This window comes from Petaurus breviceps, unplaced genomic scaffold (genome assembly GCF_028583685.1).
Source record: "Petaurus breviceps papuanus isolate PSGF00001 unplaced genomic scaffold, PetGlider_PUasm1.0 90451, whole genome shotgun sequence".
Taxonomy (NCBI): Eukaryota; Metazoa; Chordata; class Mammalia; order Diprotodontia; family Petauridae; genus Petaurus; species Petaurus breviceps.
Window position 1 is genome coordinate 627,835 of NW_027187258.1, and position 21,624 is coordinate 649,458.

General features: G+C 53.6%; 1 protein-coding gene across 1 annotated transcript in view; it reads right to left on the minus strand.

Annotated features, from left to right (window-relative positions):
* Positions 1-6,131: 6,131 nt before the first annotated feature.
* The window catches only part of SHROOM4 (shroom family member 4), a 128,300-nt gene continuing 112,807 nt past the window's right edge, over positions 6,132-21,624 (minus strand). The window contains 9 exon segments of the mRNA XM_069062392.1: positions 6,132-8,263; positions 8,266-8,320; positions 8,323-8,369; positions 8,372-8,618; positions 9,307-9,576; positions 11,637-11,829; positions 12,898-13,180; positions 13,252-13,382; positions 14,505-15,155. Coding sequence (XP_068918493.1) covers positions 8,091-8,263; positions 8,266-8,320; positions 8,323-8,369; positions 8,372-8,618; positions 9,307-9,576; positions 11,637-11,829; positions 12,898-13,180; positions 13,252-13,382; positions 14,505-15,155 — 2,050 coding nt within the window. The 3' untranslated portion in view covers positions 6,132-8,090.

Genomic DNA, 21,624 nt, shown 5'->3' on the forward strand with positions numbered 1-21,624 from the left:
CCTTTCTCCTTCCCTTTTCTTTCCCTTTCCTTTTCCTTCACTTTCCCTTTCCCTTCATTTTCACTTTTCTTTTCTTCCCTTCCCTTTCCCTTTCATTTTCTCTCTCTTCCTTTTACTTTCTCTTTTCCTTCAATTTCTTTTCTCTTTCCCTTCCCCTCCCTTGTTCCCCTTCCCTTCCCTTCCCCTCCCTTGTTCTCCTCCCCTCCCCCTCCCTCCCAGCCCTCTGAGGCTAAGCAGACAAGGCAGTCTTCTCTTCCCCACGGCAGCCCTTTTGATCTTCCAAGATGCTGATCTCCCCAGACTGCACATGGCCCCTTTGCTGACTGCATCTCCTTGGCTTTCAAGGGCCCTTAAATGCACAAGATAATTGAATGCGGCCCGCTGGGGCAGGAGAAGAGGGCATATGGTGTGATGGTAACCATCTCCATGGGGATATGAGGCTGCAATGCCACTCCCACAAGAGGGGGGGGGCCTGCCTAGTTCTCAGGCCGGTTGCGGTGGGGAGCCCGCATGCAGCAGGAAGTGGCGATGTATGAGTGGGGGGCAGGGAGACGACAAGGACTGTCATGGCCATAGACAGTGGCATCCCCTGAGACTCCTCCTTGTCCACTGGTCACCCTCTCCCCTCTTTCTTAGGGTTTTCTAGAAGGACAACAAAAGTCCCCAGGGAGCCTTGCAGGAGAGCTGTTGGCCAATTCCCAAAGTCACCAATAAGCCTCCCCAAGTCCTCTGATGGGAAAGGCCCCCCCCCCACCCAAGCTGCTCCGAGGGGCTGCCAGAGCCATGCTCACTCAACGGCACCAAGTGCCCTTCCCACTCTGCTCCGTCTTCCTCTTTACATCAGCTTCCCCCCTCATCTGGGGGCTTCCATGGCTCCCCTAAGGCTGACTAGAGATGCCTCGCGTCCCCCCTCTCCTAACAGTCGCCCTCCTGCCCCTCCTGTAGCCACCTCAGGTCCTCGGGTAGCCTGTGGCCAAAGCCCGCTGCCTACAGTCCACTCTCCTCAGATGCCACAGTGAGCCCCCACAAGTGTCCAGATGGGTGGAGGGGACAGTGACATGGAGCCCACTGGGTATCACATGTCTTTGTCTCTTTCCTGTCCCCCATCTTGAGAGTTCGAGAAGCCAACCGAAAACTAAGAAGTCCCCAACCCTACTGTCCAGCGGCTTGGCTCAGCAGAGAGTCCCAGACACCCTAGGGGGCAGCCGATGCACCTGGACTGGGTGAGAGAGGGGCAGTTTGCCCATGTGGAGGCTCACAGGATGCATAGGCCGAACCTGGATCATTAGAGAACATCTGCTCTCATCCCTCTCAGCTTCTAGAGGGGAAGACTGAGGCTCAGAGAGAGGAAGGAGCTTTCATAATGTCATACAGAAACTAAGTTAATGATTTGAACTCAGGTTTCAGGACTACCCAGTTCATGTTCTTTATCACTCAGTCACCTGGAGGAGCCCCAAGGGCACATCCCCCCGCTTTCCTGGAGCCCCAGTTCTAGAGATGGCCCCTTCCTCGGGAGGCAGTCATGGGGATCTTAGGATGACCATCCAGATAGGCTGCCACCTGGTGGCGAGTATCAAGAAGTGCAGGAGGTTGGCCCTCTCTGAGAAGGCCCTTCCCAGCCTCTGTGCCTAGAGCATCTGGGGTTGGAATGGGCCAGAAAGCCACCATAATGGAGAGGACGGGACTTGGCCAAGATCACAGAAGGAGTAACAAGAAGAGTCAAGATTTGAACCCAGGTCAGAAAACAGAAGTCTCCCAGTCCCAGGGCATGAAGGCGGAGACTTGAGTCAGGCCTGCAGAGGGTGGGGAACCAGTCCCCATTTCCAGGAGCAGAGATAATTCTCCCCCAGTCCAGCACCAAGCCCAGCTGTGGAGGCCTTGGCAGGTCCCACACCGAGTTTCTAGGGGTCAGCTGTTGACACACCTCTGAGCCTGGGCCTGAGTGGCATGGGCTGGCCAAAGACACACTTGCATTTGATGGTTCATTCAGTTCCCTGAGCACCTACTGTGTGTCAAGCACTGCCACCTTAATGAAACCATCTAAAGTTTGATATGGAGGGCATGTAGAGCCCCCGACAGAAATATGGGGAAGGAGACAGCAGCCAGCCTTCAAACACACCAGGGAAAGAGGTGAAATTTTGTCCTGGAGACAATAGGGAAGCATGAAAGGCATTTGGGAGGCAGGGGCCAGAGCTGGTCAGACTTATACCTTAGGAACATTCTTCTAGAACAGTGGGGAGGACACTGGGCCACAGGAGTGACCTGAGGCAGGGAAACCAAATGGAGGCTGGAGCAAGAACAGAAAAGTGAGGGAATGAGGAGTGTGTGAGTGACAGCCATGGAGGGGAGTTATCCAGGCCCCAGCTGCCTTGTGGGAGTGGAGAGGACGATGAGGGTAGAGGTACTATAGCAAGGGTTCATCTCAAGGCTCTCCCCCAATGGAATGGGCTGCCTCTGGGGCCTAGAGCTGTCTACATGAGGATATAAAACAGCACGGTGTAGTGAACAGAGTGCTTGGCTTGGAAACAGGAAGAGCTGAGTTCAAATCTGCCTGCAATACTTATTAGCTGTGACCTTGGACCGAAGGCAATTACCTAGAACTTCAATAATAAGTCACGGGCAAGCTATGATCAGCTGAGTTGGTGGCAGTGCATTCCCATACTGGGTGTCCCCAACTTGGACAAAATTCCAGACCCTTGGCCCATTCTGGAGCATAGTAGAATCCCATGACGCGCAAGGTCCCTGCCTACTTTGAGACACTGTCATTCTGTGAATTCAGCAAGTGGGGGCGGGGCAGAGGGAATGCCCAGGGCTCACACAACCCAGACACCTGGGACTGGGCTCACCAGAGTCACAGCCCCTGGGGGGGAGAAGGCAGTGTTCTGCCAAGCTGTGGCAGGGCAGGAAGCCACCTCCTGGAACAAGGCCCTGGGACTCCTCTAGGATTTCTGCCTCTGGAAGTGAAGTCTCTGGCCCAAAGCCTCTTCACTAATAGGGGAATCAAAGTACTCCTATAAGCCCCAATGAGTGAATCAGCAAGGTAAGGCAAGATCCTTGGCCACGATGCCAGGAAGGCCCCCCTCCTTTGGGGTTGCAGCCTCAGCAGTTCCCTAGTGGGGGTTGGGAGCTACTATGCCACTGGGGACTCACTGAAGGACGGGGGCCACCTGACCAGTGGGCCTGGAGCTTTGGGGGCCCGAGGTCTGTAGCAGCTTCAGTGCTGTGAGGGAGGACATGCTTCTAAATGTCTGGACCTTGGTAGATGAGCAGCAGGAAGGGGCACCTGCAATTTCCTGTGCCGGCTGGAGGCCGAGCATATCATCTACCGAGGATGGAATGCTCCTTGCTCATTCCAGCTTCCCTAGAAAACTCCCTGAGCTGCCTAGTGCTGCCCTTCCTTCTACTCAGAAAGCTCTCCAGGCAGGTCTGCCTCCTGCTTCACCTGAGAGGTCTGCCTTCTCCTCTTCTCTATTATCAAAGGATTCGAGAGCTGAAGCTGGAAGGACTCTCGATGAGGGCCATTTCTTAGTCTAAACCCCTCAATTGACAGAGGAGGAAACTGAGGCACTTGCCCAAGGTCAACTAGGCAGGAAGTTTTGAAGCCCTGCTCATCCAAGATCTATCTTACTCATTTTCAGTCATGGGGATTCCCCATTTAGTGAGCATGTACTGTGTGCCCAACATGAGGGGAGATGCCAGAGTCACAGTACTGCCTTCATGGAGCTGTCAGTCTAGGAAGGGGCCTGGCCACATTCATAGAGAGCTTTGGTAGAGAACACTGCACTAGCCAGTGGAGTGCTGGGACAGCTGGGAAGGAAGGACTGGGCATTTAAGGGTGGCATCCAGGGGGTGCTGGGAGCTCTGCCCTTAGCTCTCTGGCTCTAGGTCTTCTCCTTTCTCCTGTCTGTCCCCCACAGCTCTTACCTTAACCCTCTTCTCTTTTCTGTCTCTTCTTCCATGATTCCATAGGGTGTAGGTGTGAAAGTTGGAAAGGGCAGGCTGTGTAGCCAGGATGTGGCCCCAACCACAGTTGGGCTAAGGGCAGAGTGTGCAGTAGTGAGATTGTGGAGGGCCTTGAATGTCACCCCAAAGATTTGGGGCCCGTGAAGAGTGCTGAGCAGAGGAGTGACCTGGCTTTGTCCAGGCTCAGCAGAAAGCTCTCTCCCCATTGGTGCTAAGCCCTTCCCTGTACTCTAGACGGCTTCCTCTCCTGCCATCTCCAGGGCCTCCATCCCCCTTAATCCTCCTGTCTCTCTCCTGCATCTTCAGCCCCTTCCTCTCCACTTGGCCCACCTTTAGCCCTCTACATCTGCTGCCTCAGTGTCTCCACTAGCCACTAGATTTCCTGAGCGCCACACTCTGGGTTCTTCCCCCTTCTCCCACTACTGAACATGCTCATTCCAAATTCACTAGTGACCTTCTCATTGTTATGACAGCTGGCTCTCAAGATGCCCCACACTCCCTGGTCCCCCTTCTCTCCACTGACTCCACTGCCACTTCCTGTCTCTTCAGCCAGCAGAGCTGCCCCCTTTCTCCTATCAGAGCCCTGCATCTCTACCTGGATGTTCCGCCAGAACGCCAAACTGTGCCCCAAACTGAACTAACCCAGCTAACCCTTACCCATTCTCCTGACTGTACCACCATTCTGGGGATCCCTTTGGCCCCCACCCAGATTCAGAGCCTTACTGCCTTGCTGGTGGTGAATTTTCCTAGTATGGGACTCTGGGCCAAGTCACCTCAACAAGACACAGTTTTCTCATCTGTAAAATAGGGACGAGAAAAGTCCTCACACTACTTCCTTCACAGGGTTGTGAGAATATTGCGTAGACTTCCAAGCCCCAGAGAAAGGGGAGCTGTGACATGGGGGTCGTGCTAAAAGGTTGGGCCAGGGGAGGCCACAGAGCCTTGGAATCTGTGTCTTGCTGAACTTGACACAAGCTGTGGGACCATCTGGGAAGGGTCTGAGCTGGAATTTGACCTCAGGACATTCCACCTGATGCCGCTTGAACATGTTGACTAGCTAAATGAGTGAATGAACTTCTGGGCTGGTGGGGGAGCCAGGGAGGGGAGGGGAGCACCACAGTCATTCCGAGCTGTCAGCAGAGGCCTCTGGCTCAGGGACAGCCTGCAGATCAGCACCCCCCCCCCCCACCTCCCACCAAGGGAGCCAGCGCGGGGCTGCTTGAGACAAGGCTATCCTGCCCAGAAGCAGGAGCCCCTGCTAAGGGACTGGCCCAAGGTAGACAAATGGGTGGGGCAGGGATTTAGGCCAGGGCACTTGGTAAAGGGACCAGTCCTAGCAATCTGTGGAATGGGTGTGAGCAAAAGGACTGTGGGGAAAGAAACAAGGACCAAGCAGACCCTGCAGGGTCTGTCCCACTCCCAGGGCCTGCAGAGGAATTCCTTTGTGGCTTTCTTTGCAAAATGTAAACTTCCCCTAAACTTGAAGGGACCATAGAGCCTACCTGGTCCTCATTTTACAAAGAGGGAAACTGAGGCCCTGAGAGGAGAAGTGACTTGCCCAGGCCTCATGCCCCCTACTTTATGGCAATGGGTTATAGCGGAAAGAGAGCTGAACAAAGGCCACAACCTCTCCTTATCTATAAAATGCGTTGCGGGGGGGGGGAGGGCTTAAGGTGCTAATGAAATGCTTGATCTTTGTTGATATTTTACTCGACATGGAGAGAGGTACATGTGTGCGTACACACAGACATGCACACGCCACAAACTGGTCCTTAGCAACATGTCCCCCTGCGTTCCAATGCTGGGCCTCTCCTTGAGTCTTCCACAGTGGGTCCTCCCCACCCATGGGTTCCCAAGGCCACTCTCTATATAGCCTACAGAGAGCCCCTCAGGAGCCCGCTTCTCCACCTGTCACCTAGTCCAGTCCATCCTGACTCCAGCCAGGGCCGGAGGCCTGGATCTGCTTCCTGTTCACATGGCACCACCCCCAAATCAGCAGCGGCTCCCTGAAGATGCCATGAAATCTGCCAGCAGCACAAGTGCCTGAGAATGGAAACCATCCCCCCAGTCTAGCCCCAAGAATAGAAAGGGGCTCTTGGGGAAGGGAATCCTCCTAGAGGAGATCTGGGGGGCCTTCCCCACCACCAAAGAAACACAAGACAAGGTCATTCTTAGCACCTTTTAATGCAGTGGGCCCTTCTTCCCTTTGGGCCCAGGGATACAAGGTAAGGCTGGGGCGGGCGGGGTGGGGGGGCGGGATACAGAAGCAGACCATGAGATTTTGAAAACCAGGAAAGGAGTGAAAACTTGCTTCCTTTTGCTGTGAAGTGCCCACTGATTCCAAGGTCTCTCTCTGGGAACTTCTGGTAGCCTCAGGCTGCTGGGACCCTGCTGTCTGCCAAACTCTTTCCCCCACTGTGTCTCTCTTACTGGCCCCCTCCTTACTCCCAGTCCCCCCATGGGAGCTTCCCTTTAGGATTTACTGCTAGGGTCTCCCCCTCTGGGCTTAATGCATCTCCCTCCTCAGCAGCCACCTGTACACCTATGAGGAGGCACCAGATTTGGGGGATGAGAGAACCATCTGGGAGTGGACAGCGGGGGACAGGGCGGGGGGGGGAATAGGCCTGTTTGGGATGCCCAGGAAAATGGCCCACTGGTGAGTCATGGGGGGCAGGGCATGGGGCTTGACCTCTCGCTCCACACCTAGGAGGGGCCCAGCTTGGCACTCTGTGAGGAGCCTCAGCACCTCTAAAGGGCTGGCTCCCTAGGTGCCAGTGCTCATTATTACTGTCTCAGAATCCCTCCATTCATCCCCAGGGCCCATTAAAGAAACCCGAGGTCTGGCCTGCTACACATACTGGGAGCTTCATTCATTAGTGTTACTTTGAACAATCCGCCTGCTCACCTCCATTCTGCCTTCAGTAAGGCCCTGGTCCTTCTTTGGCAAAATCCCAATTGTTTGAATTTCTCCCCTTGGTCTCAAAGACAGTAAACAGGAAGGCAGCACTGGTTATACGGCTATAGCCCCCAAGCAAGCCATCCCTGAGGGATCCTTCAAACAACTTCCTTGCGGGAGGGACACCGAGCCCCACCACTGGCCTCCAGCTTCTGATGGGTGAGAAAGAGCCAAGGTCAATCACCTGCTCCACCTGCAGTCCACTGTACTCTCTCCAAGCCAACATCTACCGGATTCCAGCCTCTGCCTGACTCCCCTCCCCATTGGTCCAAGTAGCCAGAGAATAGACTGAGTGCGTCTTCTCCTAGCCATGGCCAGGAGCACAGACTGGCCCTTATGTAGTGGCCAGCACACAGGCAGGCCTTCCTAGAACATGACGAGCCCAAATGAGGTGAGATAGAGCCACCCCTAAGCAGACAAGGCCTTTGTTTCCCTTATGGGGTTTTGTGCATCCAGTAGGAGGAAGGTGCTAGCCAGCACATTGACTGCAATGAGGGAGAGAAGAGAACTTGACAGAGCGGGGACCCAGAAATGTGGGTGTGGGATGTTTGCCTACTAAGGGAAATGTGAATTCCTGTGTCGCAGCAGGCTCCATGGGCAGCATCGCATGGCAGATAGCTTGTCCTCATTAGCATGGCAGTGCCACTGGGCAGTGTCAGAGGCCTTCTCTTGGGGCGAACTTTGATCATTTCTTCAAATGCCTACTTCATTCGGGTTTCATAGCATAAATAAATAAAATGAAAGAATGATCCTAACATGACAAACGAGCCCTTCTCTCCTGATTGCAATCCCAAAGCAGGAGGTGGTGCCCTCAAGGACAGGCCTGACCTGCTGCTTCTCCATCAATGGAGACAGCTGTGTCGAGTTCTGAAGGTGGGCCAGACACAAAGACCACTCCATTCATGCTCATGCTAGGGATTCTCCAGCCAGGGCCACTGACGGACGTGGGAAGGGGCTGTTTTGTGCATGTGGACCTTGGTGGTGCTTGGTGATTGCCCCTGGCTCATTCTAGCAAGGCTCTAGGGGAAAGCTAATCTTGGTGCAGCTTCTTTAGATAAATGACGGGTCACTTCTTTCTGCCTCTGAGTTTCTCCAGAGGGTGGCTAGGAGGGCTGAATACCCACCTAAGCAGAGAGGATTGTAGGCTGAGATAGACCCAGCAGGCTTGGGTTCAGGTTCTGCTGGAAGCACTGGACCAGAGGAGGCCATGGGCAAAGGCAAGCTTCCTTGGAAAGGATCTGGAAGCAGGTTCTGGGGCTGGGAGGGGGGCAGGGGAGTCTCTTTGGGTTCTTAGCAACAGAAGGCAGCTCTTGGGGCTGGGACAGTTAGTAGGAGGCGGGTGGATGGAGGAAGTACAGGACTGTGGCCAGCTCTCTGGGAAGCTCTGGGCCTGCCTCCCTCACCGCCCCCACTTCTCTCGCTCCGAGCCTCAGAAATCTTGGGGGCCCAGCAGTAGGCTTTCCCGGAGACACTTGAGCTGCTCCTCCCCAAGCTTGATCTTCTCCTCCAGCTCCCGCTGCTCCATGATGAGGGCTGACTTCATCTTCACAAAGTGCAGGTAATCTTGGAGCTGCTCCTGGAGTAGGTAACGGGACACTGTGTTGTACACGGCCTTCTCCCGCCGGTCCACATGCTCTTTCAGCTCCTTGGCATCTTCCAGCTGTTCTGTAAGCTGTCGCTTCTTCTCCATCAGTGCAAGCTGGGGTAAAGGAAAGAGGTCAAGGTAATCAGGGTAAAAAATTATCCTCATGCAAGAAGAATCTGGGACTTGCTGGGTAACTGTCCCCTCTCCCACAAAGGTCATGGTCTAGTCTCTAACCACTCAATTTGTCTTTCTCATTTCAAAATGAGGAGGATGTTACCCAGAAGGGACAAGATTTAAAAGGGACCATAGTCCAAGGGATCAAGGGAAGGACCATTGAGGCCCAGAGAGGGTCAGTCTCCAAATCTTGGAAGGCCTGACTCTCATGGGCCTCAGGGAGGTGGGGAGAGGAAATTGGGAGGGAGGCAGGACAGGGCAAAGGTTACAGAAGAGCTGGGCCAATCCGGGCAGGTTCCTTGCCAGGTACACAGTGAGTTTCCTGTCATGCAAGGTGTTCAAGTAGAAGCTACATGGTAACTTGTTGGGGACACTGGGCACTCCAGTCCAGCCAAGCTGTGTGCCTTTAGGGTCCCTTCCAACCTGGGCATTCTTTGATTCCTTTCCTCCGGCCTTCCTAGGATTATAAGATTTCCCCTCTTTGAGGACAGAGCTTAATCTATGGCAATCTGTGGGCTGTGCGCATGGCCCCAGCCAGTACTCAAAAGTGGCTGTGCCTGCCCAGTCCTGAGAAGGGCCTGCGGTTACTGGCCAAGGCCAGTGGGCCTAGCACAGCCTGTCTCCTCACCTTCTCCTGAGTGGATTCGGGGTCCAGGCTGTTGAGGGCATTCTCCACTCTGGCCAGTCTTCCAGAAAGGGAGAGCAGCAGGTTGATCACCTTGTCCAGGTCACCGATAAACAGCCGAAACTTGTCGAACTCATTGGCTTTGCAGACGGCCTTCAGCACAGCCTCAACCTCCCCGCCTAGGGCCGTGTTGGCGCTGATGTCCTCCATCAGCCCCCGCTGGGCCTCCTGTAGCACGGACAGCTTCTTGCTAATGCTGGCAATGAGCTGCAGCTGGCAGAAGGGACAGATGAAGCAGGAGTGAGAAAGGGCAGTGTGGGCAGCACCCAGTACGAAGCCTTGGAAAAGTGGGCTTGGGGAGCCTGGAGAAGAGAGGACAGATCAGGAGCAGCCACAGTGGGAAGAACTGGCAGGGAAGCCCAGAAAAGGCTGCCCAGAGCTGCCAGTGAGGGCCAATGCAGACTCTCCCAAGGAGGCAGTAAGGTTCCCTTCACTGAAGGTATGCAAGCCCAAACTTCTGCCCTAGGCTTATCATAGATCCAAAGCCAGAAGGGCCCTCAAAACTTACCTATTCCAACCTTCTCATTTACAGAGGAGAGAACTGAGGCCTGGATTAGGAAGAGGACATACAGTCACATGGAATGGGGGCAGAGCTGGGATCTGAATCCAGGTTCTTTAGACAATGTAGGATGGGGTTCTTTCTTTTTATCTTTTTGGAGGGGGGAAGGCAGGGTAATTGGGGTTAAGTGACTTGCCCAAGGTCACATGGCTAGTAAGTATTGTCTGAGGCCAAATTTGAACTCGGTCCTCCTGACTCCAGGGCCGGTGCTCTATTCACTGTGTCACCTAGCCACCCCAAGGATGGGGGTTTTGGTCAAGTACAGTGCAGACTGGCTGGCCTTCGAAGGCCCTGTCCAACTTTCTAGATTCCTGGTGTGGCCACTTCCTAGCTCTGGAACCCCAGCCTTCCAAACCAAAACTTTCCCGGCTCCTCCTTGTCACTGGGCCCCAACTTGACTGCTCTGGGAGTTTGGAAGTATGTCCTTTTGTGAGGTTGCAGGTTTCTCACTGACAGACCCAGGAGCACCTGGGGGTAGAGGAAGAGAGGGAAGAGGGAGACCAGTGACCCTAGGCCTGACCCAGGACAAGATGCTAAACCCTTAGCTTAGTTTTATTCCATGTTTGGACAATGGCACGAGAGGAAGGTCCCCTAAAGAGATTTTCCAGAGGCCTCCGGAACTGGCCCTGCTTTCTTGCTGGGGGAGGGGATGTCAAATGGGAGATATGCTCAGCATGAGCTGGGTCTCCAAATGTAGAAGGCAAGGAGGATTCTGGCCTTGGAAGGCCAGTCTTCTTAGGGCGTTTGCAATGCAGCTGCACAGTGGTGTCTCCAGGCTGTCCCATCTTCCTGACTGTCCCCCCCCCAATAAAAAAAGCTTCCTGGACCCCCCACTCTCCCTGACATCTCTGGCTCTGGGTTTTGTTATCTCTAGACCTCTTTCTCCTCCTTTATTAAATTTGTTCCTGCAGAGCTTATGGCCTGAGTGAGCTGGGGCAGACAGATAGCCCACATCTGTGAGCAGCCCCTGCGGAGGCAGGGGGCCAGAGGCGCCAGGGGCCTGAGGTCACAACCGCTGGCCTGCTCCTTTAGGAGTTGGGGGGGTAGGGACACTTCATCTCATACTGTCCCATGCCTCTGCCTCCAAAAAGACCAGGGGCCCAGGTACAATTTCCAGGAGGTTTGAATAGCAAGAGATGGGAGAATAGCCTGGCAATGTTGCCATGGCAACACTATTTGCTTATGAAATCGTAGGGACAGAGGGTGAAGGGATTCCAGGAATCAGATTAAAAAAACAAGCTGATCGTGGTTAGAGGAAAAATGGGAGGGGGGATTGTTGTGCTTATGAAGAGAGAACATCCCCTGTACCTGTTCTAAAGGCAAACAAGCACTCAAGTCCACTAATGGCTTTGCCTCTCTGGCCTCCTCACTGTCCATCAATTTGGACTGGGCTTGGGAAGGGGCTGACTGGCAAGGTCAGGTCAGGAGGGAGGATCCAGTCCAGTCCCCTGGGGGCCCTGGGCATAGAGGCAAAGTACAGGATGCCGGGCCTCACCTAGCAGAGAAAGGAAAGGCCTGAGACATAGACGAGGGAGGTGATCACCTAGTGGCACCATGTAGAAGGGTGTAATGAGGGTCCTTTGTCCATGAGCACTCTGCCTCCACGGCCTACTGGGGCTAGCTTTGGTGATGAGGACAAGCAGAAACGTTGGTGGCACTGGAGGGATGTCCAGAGGCCTGTGGAGGCTGCCCCCTTCCCAAGGCCTCCCCCTACCTTCTTTTGAGCCAGTTCATGGTCCACTTCAGCTTCTCCCAGGGAATCCTGGGCCAACTGGGACAGCTCCTTCATCTTGTTCAACAATTCCGCTTTGCCAGCTGATGTGTTGTAGTAGGCAGAGTAGGAAGTGGGGCTGGTGGGGCTGCTGAAGCTGCCAGGTGGTGGGGGAGAGATGGGTTGGAATTCCTGCCTAAGGAAGCAGAGAGCCAGAGCTGAGCTGAAGGGGGCTGCCTCTCAGGACCTAGGCAAGGGGCAGCCAAGAGCCACCAACTGGCAGAACTCTACACCAACCCCCGCCACGCCAGCCATGCCCTGCTAGATGCACAGAAGTCATTGAGAAGCTCAGTGTTCAAGGAACAGAAACCATAAATGAAGGCAGCCTCCCCTCTGCTCTCTACCCAAGCAAGTCCCAGGAGTCACACCTGGGCCATCCTCATCAGGGCAGAATGGTCTGGGGTCAACATGAGACCCAAGAAGAATCACGGAAGGTTTCCAAGGTGAGGCTTTGTCTACTGTGTCTAGGAACTTCCACCAGCATGCCCTGCAGGCAGCAGCACCTTCTCCCACTCCCACAGTCACTGGCTTAAGCTAGGCCCTTGGCCCTCCCACTCCCTCCCCCACAATCCAGCCTTCCTACAACTGGCACGTGGCTCTGGTCAAGGACTTCCGAGTAGAAAATGTAAGCCCCTGAGCCCTCTTCGATCTGTAGGAGCATTCCTAGGCTTCCTACAAATGACTCACCTTTACACACTGTCTACACAAGCCAGAAAGACACACTGGATATTCTCCAAACATGGCCTTCCACTATCTCCCAACTCTGGGACTGCCTGGAATGTTTCTCTTTGCCACCAGTAGCTAACTTCAGCTCACATGCCACCACCTCCAAGGAGTCCTTCTTTTCCCCATCCCCCTAGCTAGCTTCCTTCTTCACACACACACACACACACACACACACACACACACACAGACACACACACAGACACACACACCGACACACACACACACACACACACACACAATCTATCCGCCCCTCCACCTTTCCCCGCCAGGTGAAAGTAAGTCCTTTGAGGGGAAGTATTGTTTTTCATTTTGTCTCTTTAACCCCAGTGTCTGACACATAGTGGACACTTTAATATATGCTGCTGGGTTGGATTGGGGAGGAATCAGAAGGCCCAGGAGGGCCAGCAGCCATCAGAGGGTTATTCCCATGACCATCCACCCCTCTCATAAGTCTGCCTTCTTAGAACAAAGGCCCTACCTTTCCTTGGCTACCTCCTGTCTTCTTCTGACCAAATGCCAATCCTGGCGGATGGGTTTTTTCCAAGGCAGATCATCTGTAGGGAAGAGGTCACCCATGACCTCTGCGACTGTCACCATATTGGAAGCTGAGTTCAGAATGCCAGCCAGTGACCGATCCCTGTCTGCCACGTCTCTCATTAGTTCCTCTGAGTTGATGTGGGTCGAGGCTGACCTCCGTGTTGAGACCAAGCGGCAGGTCTCAAGCTCTGTGACATCCTGAACAGGCCCTGATTCCTCTGTGGCTGCAGAACAAAGTGGGACATCAGTACCTGTCCCCCAGATCTCCCAGCATCCCCCATCACCGATGACTCACCAAGGCCAGCAGGGCTGAGCCGCTGCTGCTCTGGACCCCAGTTAACTAGGCGGTATTGCTCTTCGGCAGGAGAACGGCCCTGACTCCAGCTGTCTTTGGCTTTGGGTTGGTCTTCCAGCAATGTTTGAGAACTTTGGAGGAGTAGAAAAAAAGGAAAAGGCACAACTATCAGCTCTCAGGAATGGGGAGCAAACCATCACCTCCATAGATTAAGCACGAGGCTCCCACGTAGACTACCAGGGATGGAGGGTCAGAACTAGAACACAAAATGTCTGAACTGGAAGGATCTTAGGACAAAGAATGGCAGAACTGGCAGGGACTTTGGAACATCTAGAGCTGGAAGGGATTTTAGAACAAAATGTCAGAAGTGGTAGACACCTTAGAATGTGGGATGACAGAACTGGAAGGGACTTTGGAACATTGGAATGTTAGAACTAGAAAGGTCTTTGGAATAGGAAATGCCAGAAATGGAAAGGGCCTTAGAACTTAGACCAAAGAACATCAGAGCTGGGAATGACCTTAGAACACAAAATTCTAGCACTAAAAGGGACCCCACCCTCATTCCATCCTGCAAACAAGCAGGAGAAACGCAGGCCAAGAGCACAGGTAGTACAGGACCAGCCTGATCAATTTCCTGGGAATCAGCTGATTGGCAATAAAAAGCCTCGGAAATGGAACTGAAGCAATGGACTGGGTGCAGAGCCTTGGGTGTTTCCACAGAGGGCTTTAGAGGTGCCCATGATCATAGCAGGCAAGAGCTTCTCCAGAGCCTCGATGGGCATGCAAAAGACCACGAGGGCTTCTAAGGGGGAACCAGAGGGAGTTGGCAATGGGGAGCCCATTAGGGCCTATCTGGGGGCCAGAAGAGTGGGCAGAGGCCTTGCAAAGATGATGCCTGAATGAAGATGGAGAAGAGAGGAGAAAGGATGCTGGCATGCACAGCATCCAACTGTTCAAAGGAAGGCAAGAGAATGAGCGGGATTTGCAGGCGTGAGAACTCTTGGGATAGAGCCTTTTACATCTCTTTCCAGAAAGAGCCTACATGCCTGGCTGCTGTCAGCTGCCTTCACTGCCCGGGCTTCTCATTTCTAAGGGGAGAAGGAAGATGAGAAGAGGCCCACAGCCTGCTGAGAGCAAGCAAAGAGAGGATGAGGGCCACTGAGCTAGGCTGGAGGGAAGTCACCCGGCTCAAAGTACAGGGCAGCCTAGGGCATTCTGCCCTGGGGGACCCTGCGCCTTATAGAAAGACTTGCCTGGCTGAGGCTGCAGGGTCTGGTTTGAGGCCCAGTTGCTCTGGCATTCTCCATACCCCACCAGGGTGGTAGTACTGAGGGCCAGGCTGCTCGGGCCCAGACCTGTCACCTGCAGATTGTGGAATGAAGTCTCTGGGCAGTGGCTCCGGAGGGAGGCTCTGGGATCGCTTCCTCACCACCTCCCCCTGGTCTCCCTGGGGGCGAGGCTGCTCCAAGGCTGTGTCAGACCGCCGGCCACCTGAGGTCTCTACGCTGGCATACTGGGAGTGGTGAGATAGATGGTGGCCCCTGTACTTTGCCCAGTTGGGAGGTGGGGGCCGCGGAGGAGGTGGGGCCTTCTTTCTTGCTCCCAGAGGATCCGGTCGGGTCTCATCCACTTTGGCCAAGAGCTCTCTTCTCTCTCTAGCCCGTGTGTTTGGGAGGTCCAAGTTGATGTGACTCTCCGAGAAGGCCCGACCCCTAAGTGGACGGGGCAAAGGTGGTACCAGGCTGCCCTGCTCATAGACAGCACTGCCCATCAGGGTCCCCACTGAGTGATCGTAGTCACACAAAAGGTCAAGGGAAGAGGCCACTCGGTAGCATGCTGACCACTCACGCCCAGGGTTCTCGAAGCAAGAGCGTGGGCAGCCAATCTTATGATGAGACCGGTCCCTGGAAAAGAGTAAAGAGACAAGTTGGGTCATTGCCTCCCACAGCAGCAGTGCCAGAGGCATCCAGAAAGGCCCCATCCCTTGACTGGCAGGCTAGCGTTTGTCCAAAAACACCGTGTAGTCTTCCAGAAAGCACAGGCGCTCTCGTGTGCTAGCCACCCACTCAAGTTTGGCAGTAGACAGAACATGTGTCTACATATGTGTGTTCATGCTCATAAGAGATAGTGGGGTACAGCAGAAAGAGTCCAAAGGACAGTTGGTGCCAATCCTGGCTCTCCCACTTACTAGCAAGGTGATTCTGGGCAATGATGATGATAGCTGGCCTTTATATGATTATTATCACCTCATTTGATCCTCAAAGCAATTTTGGGAGCTAAATGTAATCATTATCCCCAGTTTACAGGTAAGGAAACTGAGGCAGATGAGGACTGGAGCTGGATTTGAACTCAGGTCTCCCTGAAGTCATGCTACTTCTTGGGGCTTCAGTTTCTTAGAAAATGTGGGGGTCAGAGCCGATGATTCTGGAGGTCCTTGCCAGCCCTAATTCTGGGACCCTCCTGACCCCATCTGGGCTGAGCAATTGTGCTGAGCGCCCCATAGGGCTTTCAAAGGCCATCTTCTTATCAGCTTCTAAAGTGTCTGACAGCTTGCTTTTCGATCTTAGCTTGTGGCCTAAGCATTGCCCAGTGGCAGGAAATTTCAGTGGTTCAATTAACTCATGGGCCAGAACAGTCATTCAATAATCACCACGGGGACCAAGGCTATTTTTCAAATAAGAGACACATTGTTAGGTAAACTCTGTGGGACAGGTCCAAGGATCGTGTTTTTCCCCTTCTCTGTATTCCTTCCAATAGCTGCCCTGCCCTCAAGCCCAGCCAGCTCCCAAAGACCATAGGAACTCTGGAATAGGTCGGCCTCTCCTTGCTCAGGCTTCAGCCTCCCAATGGCTCCCTGAGCAGCCATGCTGTGCTGGAGTCCAGGCCCTACCTGAAATATGTCTGAACGGTTCCTGCGTGGGTCGAGGCATTGCCTCCCAAGGCCTCCTGGCTGTTCCTCAAAGATCTCTCTTCTACACAGCAACCTTTCAAATGCTCAGTGCCAACTAGGCCTTCTCTTGTCCAGGTCCTCCCAACTCCAGGCTACTCCCCCTCCATTGGACCTACTCTAGGGTGCCAATGTCCTTCCTCATACCTGCTACTCAGAGTTGAGCACAGTCTGTATTTGGGGACAACCCAAGTACAGGCATTTCTACTCATCCTTACTAGGTTTCACCTTATTAGATTTGGCTGTTCTCCGGCCTGTTGAGACCTTTTTGGATAAGTTCTGTTTTCTGCTCTCAGACAGAGTGATGGTAGCCACCTAGGCAGCCCACTGCTCCCCCTCCCTGCAAGGGACCCCCAAGCTCCCCCTTTCAGAGCAGGATGTGCCCACAGATCATGGATGATAGTTGCAACAGAGGGTTTTCAAATTGACAAAATACTTTCCACAAATCACCTCATTTGGTGATGAATTCTATCCCAGGTGATAGAATTATCCTGATTTTTACAGAGAGGGAAACCAAGGAAGCCAGCAGTTAAAGTGACTTGCCCAGGGTCACAGAGTTAGGAAGTGTCAGTCCTTCCTGCCTCCAAGTTCAGCTGTCTCTAAGGACCCTTCTGGCAGGCAGCTGTTGTCCCTTCCTACACACCTGGGCTCCTTTCTGTCCAGAACCTCACTTCCACTAGACTGGGAGCTTCCTGCCTGCCTTCATTTCCCTGGCACTTAATACAGGGTCTGCCACATACACTGAGCAAGTGATGGCTGAACTGAACATTGAATTCTAGAAAGATTCTGGCCCTCCCCCATAGCCACCCCCAACCCTGGGCAAGTTCGTGTTCTTGGTTCATACAAGCAGCTGCTACATATGAAGAAGAAACATGAGCCCAGGCACCAAGGAAAGCCCCTGGCCTCCAGGTCTGTTGCTTTCCCCTGCCTCTGTTTCTCCAAAGATCCAAGAGGGGTAGGGTATAGCAACAGAGAGTCTGCAGTGAGGGCCTCCATCCTTGGCTCTCTTCCCAGAATGCCCTATTGTCAAGCACTGGCCAGGGTCAGCCCTCAGGTATCAGGTCCCTCATGACCCTTCTCTTAATTAAGAAAGGAAAGCCATTGTCCTTCCTGCCCTGTCCCACAGGGACGTGCACCTTACAAACATGACCTCTTTTGCTAACACTTTTCCCCATCAGCCCTTCTGCCCATCTTTTTCTTCCCAAAGATAAGCTTTCAGCCTCCAGCTTGGCCCAAGATGGGGCCTAGAAGGAGGCTCTTGGTGTCAAGTCTCTGCCACTTCCTAGCTGGGTACAAGCCCTTTGCCTTTTCTAGGTCTCCAGTGGCACATCTATAGCATGGGAAGAGGGAGGAGGTGGCTCCCACTTACACTGAACCTCACTGCCACCCTGTTAGCCACCACCCAATGGACTGAGGCCCAAGTGCTGCCCAGAGAGGCCATGTTAGCTTGCTTTGGTTGAACACCAACAAATGCATCAAGCAAATCACTCCCCTGCAAACACTTGTGATAAGGCTCTGGGTTTAAATCCTGCCTCTGACACTAACATTCTACCTCCCCAGGCCTCAGTTTCCTCCTTTGTAAAATGAGGTCCTCTCCACCTCCCCTTCTGGGCTTCTGTGCTCCTACAACTTCTAAGGAGGGAACCCTGCCTGGGCCAATGGAACAGGCCAGTTCTCTGAAGTCAGAGGCCCTGGGGTCAGACCCTTGCTGTGAGACTCAGATCATGTCTCTTCCTCCTCCCTGGACCTCAGCTTCTTCCCCTAGAAAATGAGAGGGTTGGGCTAGAAGGCCTTGGAGGTCCCTTCCAGGGCCCCAACGATGAGCTTGACTTGACTTGGCAGCTTCAATGACATTCCCTCATCAGCACTTCACTTACTGTGGCTTCCTTCCTGCCAGACCTAGAATTGAGAGTTCTTAGGAAGGGTCCAGGCCACTCTTCCCACCTGTGTCTCTGATGAGTCTACTGAGGCAGCCAGAGGATTCCCCAGGGTCAGATGGAGAGCTGTGCCTAGCAGAGCAGGAGGACATGCTGCCAGCCCCAGTGAATGCTGTCTTCCACTGGGAGGCTGCTCTCCAGCCCAGTGCCTATGGGATCTATGTGGCCTCGTCTTCACCCTGCACTCAGCAGCAACTTTCTTTTTAGGGAATTTTTGTTTATATTTAGGGAAGGCACGGACAGCTTGCTTATCCAATTTATGGATGACACAGCCTGGGAGGCAGCCCTAACCTTCTAGATGGCGGAACAAGGATCCCCAAATATCTTAGCCTAGAACAATGAACTGAAATGAAAGAGAACAGCCGTAAATGTCAAGTCTTGCACTTGGGTCCAAAAAGGCATCTGCACTAGTACAGCTTTAGGGAGGTGGGGCCAACAAACAGCTCCTGTGAGAACGAGTCAGGGATTGTAACGGTTGGCAGACCAATGACAGGATCACGGAAAGAGAAGCCAGGAACATGACGTTTGGGATCTCACTAGTACAGGTCACACCTGTTCTTAGCCCGGGTCCCTCTGGCCACCTCCATCCTGAAAGCCTCCACAGAGACATCAGCCAACAGGCCCCCCTCAGCCCTTCTTTTGGCTTCCCTCCTCCCTGGTCACACGGACCAAGCTGGGAAGGTGTGGCTTGCCATCATCCTGAAGGCAGGTGCACACACCTCAGGCAGCCAACTCAGAACGAGAGAGATCCCAGCCAGCTTAGAGGACTGTGTTCAGTTCTGGACTTTACACTTTCTCAAGAGCATTGAGAAGTGCCCAGGGGAGGATCCGTGTTCTAGACTGCTTGGGGGAACTGGGAATGTTGAAGAGATTTACTGAGCTGCAGAAGAGCTGGCTGTTTGCTCCCCAGGAATGTTGGGCTCCCAGAGGACAGGGAAATGGTCCTAACAGCCCCAGCCTCTTGTCCAGCACCATAGTAGGGGCTGAATCGTTGAAATGAATGAAAGCAGTCAAAATGGGTGGGCACCATGCCATTTTCCTCCAAGACAGAAGTACATAGAGCCCCTCCAGGGAAGGGCACTCCATTCAAAAGCATCAGAGGTTCACAGATGCAGGGCTGGATAGCTCCTTACCCAGCATTCATGCAAAAGGCATTCGGTAAGCACTCTCTGTATACCAGAATGATCGGCTGATTAGTTTCCAGACCCCATCCTAGACCAAGATAGAAGCACCACATGCCCTGTCCTCAAGGAGCAGACATTCCATCAGGGGAATAATAACCTGGCAGCTGGGGGTGGGAGGAGGGAGATGAGGTTTCATACAAAAACAGTAACAGCAGCCAACATTTACATAGCATTTGATGGGTCACAAAGTGCTTTCCATCTGTCAACTCACTGAAATAATGCAGGAAAATGGCATTGCAAAGTGCTTTGGAGCAAACTAAGGATGGTGTGAGGTGGTGACTGGGGAACAGTCAATGCAAAGACCCAGAGATGGTAGATGAGACAGCAGAGGAAGGAGATGAAGAGAAGCTTAAAATGCCCCCAGGTAGGATTGCTAGGGGGCCACTCGGTCAGCTGAGTGGGGAGAGACTGGAGGCAAGGACATTAATTCAGAGGCTGTCACAATCATCCAGGTGGGAGGTGATGGGACAACCTGAAGCCCTCTGTTGTTTGGGTACCATACATCTGTACTGACCACTGGGATCACTGGAACAAGTGGGATGACAAGGCAGTCCAAAAAGGGTGTCTGTGATTGTTGCCCAGGCTGAGGCTGAGGGGCACAGTGCCCTGGGTCCCTCTCAGAGAGAGGAAGGCTCATATGGTGGGGGCTCAACAGAAAGGTCTGCCAAAAGATGGCTGCGTCTAGTTTTGCTGAGTGGCTCAAGTAGGTGGACAGGCAGGGGGAAGGTAGGGGGGCAGGAAGGGATAGGTGGGGGGAGGGGCAGGTAGGGGGTAGGCAGGTAGGGGACAGGCAAGGTTAGGCGGGGGGGAGCAGGTAGGGGACAGGCAGGAGCAGGCAGATGGGGGGCAGGTGGAGGAATAGGCAGGAGGATAGGCAGGGGAGGGGAGGGAAGTGTGGTGTCAACGTGGGGTCCATTCCCAAGCTCAGAGTTCACTGCTGGTTTCTTTCCCCAACTCCACCAGGGAATGAAGGAGGTTAGGTGGTGTGGTGGAGAGAGTGGGCAGGAGTGAGGAAGACTGGAGTCTGAGTCCTACCTCAGACACTAAGTATGTATGACCCTGGTAAAGTCACTTAACCTCTGGAAAACAAGGATGATGATTTGGCGTACTTTCCAGGGTTTGGGGGAGGCTCTAATGACATATGATATGCAAAGTTCTTTGAAGATCTTGAAAGTGACATCAAAACGCTCACTGTTGTGATTTTTATGAGCCCCCACCTCCCCACCAAATTCCTTGCTTAAATATGACTGATCCTTGCTAAAGCTTAGATCCTTCTGTCTCATCAGCCCCAGGACTCAGACTGCCCTATCTACATACAGGGTGAAATCGAAGTCCAAAGTGTCCCCAAGACCTAGAGTTTAGGAGGCCCCCAAGTGCAATGCCCTCACGTCATCACTGTTCTTCAGGAGGAGGGAGCCCGCCACCTCCCCAGGCAGCCTGCTCATGTGGTAGTGCACTGTTGGTCCTGATTTCAATCTTAAACCTGCCTCTCAGGGGCGGCCAGGTAGCTCAGCGAGTAAGAGCACCGGCTCCAGTGTCGGGATGACCTGGGGATCAAATCTGGGCTCAGATACTCAGCACCACACCCAGAAATAACTGGCCATGTAACCTTGAGCAAGTTACTTAACCCTGATTGCTTAAAAAAACAAAAACAAAAAAAAAACCCTACCTCTCAGGCCCCTCTCCCCACTGCTTCTGGCTCTGCCCTTTGTGGCCAAGCAGAGCAAAGTCAATCCTCCCTTCCACAAAATGGCTTTCATTCCATTTTCTCCCTCCAGGTACAGGGGAAGAGGGGCTTCTGGGCTCCCAAGGCAGCCGTCTGCCCTGCTTGGAATTGCAGGGGTGGCTCCAACCTCCTTGCTTCCTGACTCCCCAGGGCTTGCCTCTGGCCCAGCCCTGCCATCCTGTTTCCCTCCTTCCTCTCACTGCCCACCTCCTTGGCACTCAAGGCACCCATAATCTCCACCCCTGCTCCTCATTTCCTTGGTCCCTCTGCCACGTCTGCCCCTGCTGACTGCCCACCTACCCACCCTGGCTTCCACAATCAGACATCGTTCTGGGCCTATGCCTTCTCTACTGCTTTCCCTGGCTTCTTTAGCAGGCCCTACCATCGCCTCCAACTCACAGTCAATACTACCAGTCAAGAAACGTCGATGAAGGGCATGCCTACTATGTGCCAGAACTGAGGACACAAGAGTGTAAAAAGAGTCTTTGTCCAAGACTGACCTCTTGGTCTTGCCTGTACCCTGTCACCAGCTCATCAGAGGCCAGTGTTGGCATTCTTCTGCTGCATCCTTCACCCTGA